Here is a 10,521-nt window from a genome sequence, read left to right as displayed (position 1 = left end):
TCAAGATACAATGCCAATTGAACATACTCTAGCATCAATGTGAGTATTGGTTTCATGCTTGCACCAGCATTTGTGCCCTTTGAGCCAAAGTGCCTTGTGGATGGGAAAAATACTGAGATGTACCTGCAACCTCAAAGCAAATAACATTTTTTTGTCATCAAATGAGTACTGGGCATGTCAACAAGACCTTGTCTGTCTTGTCTGAAAGAACAACATTTCATGGCCCCTGAAAAGGACAATTGTGCCTTGTCACTATGAAATATTTCATTTTTCACTTTTATTTGTTTATTTTGCAATATAATAGTAGTTTAACGTTAATTCCTTTTACTTTAGGGCACATTTTAAATTCTGGTTGTCAAAGCCACTGTTTCTGCTTTAATATAGTAATTTAGAAAATCCACTGTTACTTGGTGTCTGGCTTTGTTTGATTTTTAATTGGGTTAATCTATCAATTTGATGATCAACTGATGGTTATCATTTTGTGTTAAGGTCAGTGACAAATGGGGAATTTAATATGAGCCACATTGACCTGCATAAAGACCAAAAGAGCTTCAACATGACCATGGGCCAGCCATACCACCACAACACCCACCAGGTCCAGTAGAGTGACACGCCCCACCACCACAATGCCACCCAGGGCCAGTAGAGTGACTAAGTGTTTACAGTCCTTGTTTAAAGCTTGTCACTCTGTGTTTTCAGCAGTAAAACATTCTGACTTGAAATACAAACTATTTCACATTTCATTTGCTATGACATGTTTTCTTCAAATGTATGGTCAGTCACTAGTGAAACTATTTTTGAAGAGTTTGAAATAGGTTTCTGGAGCATTTTAAATATGCTCATCTGGATATAATCTATTACACTCTCTGATTCCTGATTGCTACCAGTATTTCAATGACAGCACGATTTCCATGGCTTTAAACCCAGGGAAAAGAAAACATTAAAATCCAAGCATTTTCAAGGAATTCAATGGCCCGTGTGTGTGTGTGTGTGTGTGTGTGTGTGTGTGTGTGTGTGTGTGTGTGTGTGTGTGTGTGTGTGTGTGTGTGTGTGTGTGTGTGTGTGTGTGTGTGTGTGTGTGTGTGTGTGTGTGTGTGTGTGTGTGTGTGTGTGTGTGTGTGTGTGTGTGTGTGTGTGTGTGTGTGTGTGTGTGTGTATAGACACTATCAATATTTTTTACACCGTACTAAGGTAATTCTAGAGTGCTCAACCAGCCTATCTATGCATGTTTCTGGATGTGGGAGGAAACAAGGGAACATCGGAACTAAGGAAGATCAATGCCCTCTGGAAATTGAACACTTGGTATCAGAACTTGGAGGATTATGTGCTAATTGCCAAATTAAATAGTGTACAAAAATATGGGGCTGCGGGAGCCGATCCCAGAGAGACCCATCTGGATTTGAATCCAGGACCCACAGATGTTTACAAAGTTTCATGTTCTTTCATTTTGGGGAATTCATACCATTTAACAAACCCAGTCGAGAGCATTGATAAAAAAATAAAAAAAACCATTGTTGTTCTAATATGAGGTTAACCCTGTTTATGAAAATGTTGCAGCTGTGGTAGTGCTAATTGATGCCAATTATTCCCACCTGTGTTTCCTTTTCTCTTGCTTTAAAAGCTCTTGCAGTCACTCACTGTCATGACTTGCTCTACAGCAGTGACATCATGGCCTTAGTGTGGCTTGGGCTCGTGTTGGCGAATGCCATCTTGATGGCTAAAGGTGAGACATCCGATTGTGAACTAACCTTCAGAAATCTTTGCGAACGAGTGTTGACAAGAGTTTTGTTTCTTTGCAGGCCTGCCTGTTTCTGTTGGTGTTACAAAAGGTGATTATTATACTGTGCTGATGAAAAGCAGTGTGCTGGAGATGATCATGTTTGATCAGCTCCCTGGATTGTGATCACACATTTTACAGATGTCTACATTGGTGGACATTCACAGTGATGATTCTATTTAAGATTTTATATAAGAGGTGGCTGAGAGTGAGCAAATGTTCATAGGACACCGAACTGAAGTAAAATCACAGCTGGAGTGTGGAAAAGAGGTGCAAGTTTAGGAGTTAAAGGAAAATTGACACTAATTTGTCCTTTTGGACTGTGCCCAAGTTGAATGCTGAAATTGGTCGCTCTGTTTCTTGAGCAGTTAACAAGGTGTTTTGACGTGAGCCATAAAATTTGTCATTTGTCATCAGATGCATGAGTTTACGTGGCGTGTCATCAGGACCTTGACTTTCTGCTGTCTGAATGAACAGTATTACTTGGTCCTTGAAGTTGACAGAATTGTGAATGGTGACGGACTGTTGCAATATATCACATTAATTCGTGAAATTTAATATTACTAGAGAAGCTTAATATATAATTGGCAATTGGCTCTGTTTTGATTTGTAATGCAATGTATCTATTAGTTTTAGCACTAATTTACTAATGTGAATCTTTTTGTGTTCAGGCCACACAGTGACAAATGTCAACTTCAATGACAATGCAAGCCACATTGACCTGCTTAATCATAAAAGGGGCTACAACATGACCCAGGCACAGCAGAGCCTCATGTGGGACTACCACAATGCCACCCAGGGACAGCAGAGCCTCATGTGGGACTACCACAATGCCACCCAGGGACAGGAGAGCCTCATGTGGGACCACCACAACGCCACCCAGGGACAGGAGAGCCTCATGTGGGACCACCACAACGCCACCCAGGGACAGGAGAGCCTCATGTGGGACCACCACAACGCCACCCTGGGTCAGGAGAGCCTCATGTGGGACCACCACAACGCCACCCTGGGTCAGGAGAGCCTCATGTGGGACCACCACAACGCCACCCTGGGTCAAGAGAGCCTCATGTGGGACCACCACAACGCCACCCTGGGTCAAGAGAGCCTCATGTGGGACCACCACAACGCCACCCTGGGTCAAGAGAGCCTCATGTGGGACCACCACAACGCCACCCTGGGTCAAGAGAGCCTCATGTGGGACCACCACAACGCCACCCTGGGTCAAGAGAGCCTCATGTGGGACCACCACAATGCCACCCAGGGACAGCAGAGCCTGATGTGGGACTACCACAATGCCACCCAGGGACAGCAGAGCCTGATGTGGGACCACCACAATGCCACCCACGGACAGCAGAGCCTGATGTGGGACCACCACAATGCCACCCACGGACAGCAGAGCCTGATGTGGGACCACCACAATGCCACCCAGGGACAGCAGAGCCTGATGTGGGACCACCACAATGCCACCCAGGGACAGCAGAGCCTGATGTGGGACCACCATAACGCCACCCAGGGACAGCAGAGCCTGATGTGGGACCACCACAACGCCACCCAGGGACAGCAGAGCCTGATGTGGGACCACCACAACACCACCCAGAGCCCCAATTCCAGCCTTGATGAAGATATGGATGAAGGCTCTTCTGATGAGGAATTTACAGTTACTGTTTAGTGTGTAATTGTTTTTTTTTTTGCAACAAAAAATAAATGGTACCCTTTAATACCTGCGCTTAGTTTATTTTCTCCCAACATAAAAGGGGAATGTTGAAATGGTAATCCAAAGGAAATTATGTACTACATTTTCCCTCACAGATCTAATACTGAAGGTTTGGACTGTCAAAATTGCATGTTCTGCCTAACCTCTGTTTTGTGAAAATGAACAATCAAGATGTAGACCAGAGAAAACATACTATGCTTTGCTGGTGTGAATATACAACCAGCCTTTTGGTGAAAATTGCATGTTTATTTTTGTCACTTGCAAGATTGAAGAAGTCAACCCCACATCATTGAGAGATGTATTTTATTTAACTGCAAAATACGGTCAGGTGGATGGGTTGATAGTGTGGGTCTTGGGTCTAAATCAAGCTAGGTCCACTTATGTAGTTTCCATGTTCTCCATGTGCCTGAGTGGGTTTTCTCCGTGTACTCCGTTTCCACCCACACATGGTAGGCTGATTGGACAGTCTAACTTGCCCTATGAGTTTAAGCGTGAAAGGTTGATTATCTCCGTGGTGTGTGCTTGACTGGCCACTAATTCAGTGTATTACCTGCCTCATCTTTTTGAGTGTTTCAGAAAATGAGGGGGATGATGATAAACTGAAAATTTAACCTGTGAATATGTATGGGGAGAAAAAAATCACTTGTTGCAGAGTACTGTTTATTATAAGGTTAGATGGCCATTGGCTGACAGATGAAACTCAAGATGGTAGTAAAAAATGAATGTAGTTTAATGTTTTAACATGCAGTTATGTAGCCTTGTACCTAACTAAATAAGATCACACAAATATTCCAGATCAATTCTAATAATGCAGAATTTTGTTCTCTGGAGTGGCAATCAACAGGTTTTCTTATGTTAATGCACCTACCCGTACACTCGGTTCCACTTCAACTGCAGCAGTATGGCAATACTTTATTTTTTTTTTTTTACAACTGATGCCTCTGAATTAAAAAACAATTAGGGTCCACTGAAAATAATTTGTTTAATTCAATCTAATTTCCTTAATGATATTCTGTTTGATTCATATGGCAATTTTGAAACCAGTTATTCTGCTATGATTTATTTCATATATACAGATTCTGATTACTTGACTAGTCCCTTGGAGAATATAATCTTATTTGCAAGATACTATGCCCATGGTGCATTCACCCAGCAAGTTTGACAAAAATGCAATCAAAAAAAAAGTTTTGTCCTTGTACTGTATTAGTTAATCAGTAGACTTTTATATATTCCACTGTTGGAACTGTACCACAATTTGATTGTATTATATATTGACAAAGACATTTGATACATTTCAACTATGTAGTGTATTATAGTCACCAAACCACCTACTTGCCTGACTGAAAATGTTTCACACTTGGATGAAACAGGAAATTATTAATATATTTATGAGTACATTGTCAAAAAACTAAAACATTCACCCATCTGTATAATTGAAGATGTGACAATCTCATGTTATGCATAAAGTGCCAAGGGATCATTTAAAATAAGATTCTTTTTAATATTCTGCTTCAACCACATTATATTGAACATGCATTTTACAAATGTGATTATTCTTACTCAAAAGAGTTGTTAAATGACAAAACTGAATTCTACTTATTTGCTACAAGAAGAAAAACTAGAGAAATTTCACTTAAATCCAGTGTTTTACTTTGCTATTTTCAAGAAATAGGGTCTGACTCACCGTAATATCTCTATTCTCTTCGATGTGACAAAGAATTAATCACCTTGTCTGACAAAAAAACTAATTTGCAACAATTTTGCTAGCTTTTAAAATGTGCAATATCTGATAACAGGTAACTATTGGATAATACATTTAGGAATCCGGAATCTCCTCATTTACCGCAGATTTCTCCATCTTCCGAAATCTAAATGGCATACTGGGTGAGGTGCAGAATACTATCCAATTTACCTTTTCACAACCACTAGATAATGCTGTCAATACCACTTCACACACATGAATGACACTGAATGTTTATAAAACAAATATTCCAAGCATAAAGCAGTAATAATTAAAACACATGTATCCAATTTCTCATAGTTTTAATAGTTTCTCTTGATCTAATGCTCTGGATTCAATAAAATATTGTTTTCTCCTGTATGCTTTAGGCCTGTGTTTACAATATCCCAATTTATTGGTTGACAAAATGACTGCAGTGATATTGATGGAAAGAATTCAAGTATAAACTTGAAGTATTTCCATCAATATCATTTCTGCCTCAATCCCATTGTTTGATGAAATTCCCCTTATAAGTCGTGAAAATAAATACCTAACCGTGGTTTTTAGTATTGCAAAAAAATACAGAGGATCATTTTTACATCATTACTGCACAAATCAGCTTCATAACCAATCATTTTAAGTTTTATATATATAGTTGTTTGTCATAAATACACCTATGAAATTGAATTGGACAGCAAGAATACATTATCAATTTTAGCCCCAAATGCTATAATTGCATTGCTTTTTGGGTGCAACATTTCTTTTATAAAAGGCCAAAGAGCAGGTGTATACTTAAATGCAACAGTAGTCATGACAACAATATGCTTAAGGCTGTGGAGAGTTTCTCTCTGCCGCCTGCTTGATTGAAAGGATCGCACTAACTAAAGCAGCATAAAAAATTGGTTTGGACGGGTGTTTTGATTTATACAGAAACGACACATCATGATAGAGAATACAGTTTGCAAGCTGTTGTTCTTTTTTTTCACAGCAGAAAGACAAGAAAACCCGAAAATGTCGAGTACTGCCATCCACCAACCAGGTTGCCCTTCTCCAATTTCAGGTAGACTTTGTCCTCCCTTTCCAAATAGAGCAGAACTGCATTTGTTGCGGCCTCACGGGTTACATCCTTGTCACCTGCAAAGGCTGAGATGACGGGTCTCCCATTTAGCATTAGGTTCACCTGAAAGCCAGACATTAAACGTGAAAAAAAACTCAGGACTCAAAAGGTGAATTTGGTTTCTGTTCAAAAGTAGTCCGCAAAAAGGCCCGTCTTTTAATTTTCATGAAAAGCGCTTTTTTAGTTTTGTTAAGTCAATCAAATTCACTTACAGTTTTCATGTAAATAAATAGTCACATTGGAATTTTACCAAAAGTATAAATAAGCGTTTGAATGAGGTGGCCCAGTGGAGTGTGTTGGCGTGTCGGCCTCAAAGCTCTGGGGTCCTGGGTTCAAATCCAGGTCAAGTATGCCTGTGTGGAGTTTGCATTTTTTTTCCCGGGCCTGTGTGGTTTTCCTCCGGGTACTCCGGTTTCCTCCCACATTCCAAAAACATGCATGGTAGGCTGATTGGACACTCTAAATTGCCCCTAGGTATGGGTGTCCGTCTCTTTGTGCCCTGCGATCGGCTGGCCACCGATTCAGGGTGTCTCCTGCCTCAGGCCTGAAGTCAGCTACGAAAGGCTTCAGCCTTTTGCCCGATGACAGCTGGGTTGGACTCTAGCAACCCCCGCAAACCGTTCGAGGATGGGTGGGATGGAAGATGAATGAATGAAAAACAATGTAATACACTGATCAAATTGAATAAATGTGGCCTATTTCAGTGATGGCACATTTTACCTTGCTTTCTTGAGAAAATAGAAATTGGTGAATGGCAGTTTAGCTGTGCTTTGGACCTAATCAATACTTATTTCATCTAAATACAATAGAAACAGAATTGCACTGAAAAGCACCTAAGAGCCCCTGGATTATCAATATTAAATGGAAGAGTGGAAAGCTCATTTATATAATCCTAACTCGACCAGGAAAAGCAATCATCCACTTGAGTAATGTGTAAATCCATCATGACAGTGTAATTCATTTACTTCTCTATCTATTTTGTTAATAAAGAAGACCACGTACCTGTATGGTTTGACTCTGGTACACTTTAATGACATGGAAGTTAAAACTGTAGACTCCTTTTCTTGGGGACAAAAACACAGACTCAAATGTGAAAAAGTTTCCAATGTTTACAAGAACCTACAAGAGAAGATGTACAAGAGAAGTTCACAAATATAGTTTTCCCTTTGTTAATAGAGGACAGTATCAATGATTATCTGCAAAATATAATTATAATTAACTTGAGAAACAATGGAAGTAAAAGTGAATGAAGTGATGTCACATAAAACCACTGTGTTTGTCAAACATTCTGCAATATTGAAATGCCATATTTTATTTGTTTTTATTGGTTAAGAGATATCTATTTCTGTTATATATATATATATATATATATATATATATATATATATATATATATATATATATATATATATATATATATATATATATATATATATATATATATATATATATATATATATATATATATATATACATACATACATACATACATACATACATACATACATACATACATACATACATACATACATACATACATACATACATACATACATACATACATATATATATATATATATATATATATATATATATATATATATATATATATATATATATATATATATATATATATATATATATATATATATATATATATATATATATATATATATATATATATATATATATATATATATATATATATATATATATATATATATATATATATATATATATATATATATATATATATATATATATATATATATATATATATATATATATACACACATATATATACACATCATGAAGATATGCACGCAGTAAATAAAATGATTAACATAAATAAATGTAAGTATTTTCAGATATGTGTCCAATTTAAAGTAAACTAGGAATTATTTGATTTGTCATGCACACAGACCTGTTGTTAACTGCAACAGCAAACATTCACCACTAGAAGGTAGTAGCTGAACGCAAAACGGCCATGCAATCTTGATTTCATTTAACGATGCGGACATCACAGGTGTTTGCAGGTGATGGATATGCATGATGAAGCATTTCCTCCACACATGTACAAGGACTGACCTGATCAAAGTAAATGATCCTGGTCTTGTTGCTCATCTCGGAGGGTTCGTGGTTGTTGCTCCGCAGCGCCGAGAAAGCCACCTTGGAGTTGGCAGCGTGCACCGAGATGCCAAGTGGCGAGTTGGACCCCCTCCAGTCGGCGGTCGGGTTGGAATCGCAAACCACCAGGCACTTACCCTCCAACACGATGGGCTCCGTGTCGTTTTGGCATCTCAGCATGGCCACGAGAGCCCCCAGCACGCCCCATCCCAGCAGCAGCCGCATGCCTGCCAATTCACCGCCACTTTTTCACTAGTGGGTCAGCACTTGAGCCGGGTCCACGAGAGACACCCAAACAACACGCCGCATTCTCTTGCAGCCCAAATTGCCGGCATGGGAACCGCCTGCGAACGTCATCCAACAAATCAATAGACAGTTTAAATCCACGATGAAAATCAGGAAAGTCCCCGATAGCACGCGGCTGCTCTTACGCACAGACCTGAGCAGATTTGCTCAGTGATGCCGCTTGATTCTGCGCCCAAATTCAGTAAGGCTCTGCGCGCACGCGCACGCGACGTCAATTAGCAACGGTCAGGTGCGGCACTCACGACAAATATAATTAGGGGAGGGTGGGGTTGGTTGTCATATTTTGCATTCTTTTGTGAGAGTCTTCAACACAGCACCAGTTTAGATAATCATTTATTTATAACTTAAGAGCTTAATATATCATGGATTTTATATTCTTTTCTAAAACAGTAATTGTTTGAAAGACAGCTTTCCGTCACAAATTAAGGCAGAGATGTCAAACCCATGGCCCGGTGAGCCAAATCCAGCCCCCCAAATCTTAAAGCAAGGGTGTCAGACTCGGGGTGGTCCGTGGGCCGCTTTATCGTCAACTCTGAATATTCCGTTTATTTATAGATCTAAAACAATGTTTATTTGAGCTTTTTTTAAAATATAATTTTAGATTTTACAAAATATATTTTTTACTAAAAACACAGAAAACATGGATTAAATAATTACAATTATTGATTTAAAAGGGGGAAAATCAGGAAATTTAATATACACTTCTACTCATTTTAATTTGATTCTAAAACAGAAAGTCAGCACTTATGATTCACTTTCTTGGGTCGCATAAAATGAGGCGGCGGGCCAGATTTGGCCCCCGGGCCGCTACTTTGACCCCTGTGTCTTAAAGTAAATCTAGTGTATTGACTTCAGATTTACAAATTGCTTTCATAAAAGATTGCTGACAACTTTGATTAATATATTTGAAAAATTAAATTAATTAATTAATTAATTCAAAGAGAATTTGGGCGACGTAGTGACCAAGTGGTTATTGTGTCGGCTTCACAGTTCTGGGGTCCGGAGTTTTGTCCCACTGTGAGGAGTTTGCATATTCCCCCCGGCCTTGCGTGGGTTTTCTCCAGGTGCGACGATTCCTCCCGCATTTGGAAAACATGCAGCGTAATTATGAACGTGTGCATTAATGGTTGTCTGTCTACTTGTGCCCTGCGATTGGCTGGCCACCCGTTCAGGGGTGTCCCCTACCTGGTGCCCATAGTTGGCTGGGATAGCCCAAATTCATCTTTCTGCATTAAATTTAAATTATTTTGTTATTTGAACTGGTAGGACTATCTGCGATTGAACATTTGCTTGTTTAAATAGTTTGGATGTCCAACGATGTCAATGCAACTTGATGCAGAGGACTCTCCTACACCACACAGAGAACATGTGTCAAAGTGGCAGCCCGGGGGCCAAATCTGGCCCGCCGCATCATTTTGTGTGGCCTGCGAAAGTAAATCATGAGTGCCGACTTTCTGTTTTAGGGTTAAAATTAAAATGAAGAGTATAGATGTATATTACATTTTGTGATTTTCCCCCTTTTAAATCAATAGTTGTATATTTTTTAATATTTTTTTCTGTTTTTAGTTCAAAAAACATTTTTTAAAATCTAAAAATATATCAAAATAAAGTTCAAATAAACATTATTTTAGAGATATGGAAACGGAATATTCAGTGCTTTTAATCCAGTTCTTTTAATCCATTTATCTAAAAAAAATCTAAATATTGTATCTAAAATGGTCTGGCCCACGTGAAATCATGTTGACGTTAAAGCGGCCTGC

At 38.8% G+C, this 10,521-nt stretch overlaps 2 protein-coding genes across 3 annotated transcripts; one reads left to right on the top strand and one right to left on the bottom strand.

Moving 5' to 3' along the window:
• The first annotated feature begins 1,602 nt into the window (after positions 1-1,602).
• Positions 1,603-3,446, top strand: LOC144181660 (uncharacterized). The gene is made up of 3 exons (XM_077710237.1): positions 1,603-1,723; positions 1,800-1,829; positions 2,449-3,446. Exons 1-3 carry the CDS (start codon positions 1,669-1,671, stop codon positions 3,444-3,446), a joined length of 1,083 nt encoding a protein of 360 aa, XP_077566363.1. The 5' UTR covers positions 1,603-1,668.
• A 2,071-nt stretch (positions 3,447-5,517) lies between these two features.
• Positions 5,518-9,006, bottom strand: LOC144197874 (cerebellin-4-like). Of its 2 annotated transcripts, XM_077718567.1 has the most exons (4): positions 8,895-9,006; positions 8,417-8,799; positions 7,331-7,447; positions 5,518-6,391 (listed from the first exon to the last, which is right to left on the bottom strand). In XM_077718567.1, exons 2-4 carry the CDS (start codon positions 8,678-8,680, stop codon positions 6,194-6,196), a joined length of 579 nt encoding a protein of 192 aa, XP_077574693.1. In that variant the 5' UTR covers positions 8,681-8,799; positions 8,895-9,006; the 3' UTR covers positions 5,518-6,193. The 2 variants fall into 2 exon arrangements, with proteins under 2 accessions (XP_077574693.1, XP_077574686.1); XM_077718560.1 differs by having other exon boundaries at positions 8,417-8,957.
• Positions 9,007-10,521: the final 1,515 nt, after the last annotated feature.

Source organism: Stigmatopora nigra, chromosome 1 (genome assembly GCF_051989575.1).
Source record: "Stigmatopora nigra isolate UIUO_SnigA chromosome 1, RoL_Snig_1.1, whole genome shotgun sequence".
Lineage (NCBI taxonomy): Eukaryota > Metazoa > Chordata > Actinopteri > Syngnathiformes > Syngnathidae > Stigmatopora > Stigmatopora nigra.
This window is presented reverse-complemented; position numbering and strand designations above follow the sequence as displayed.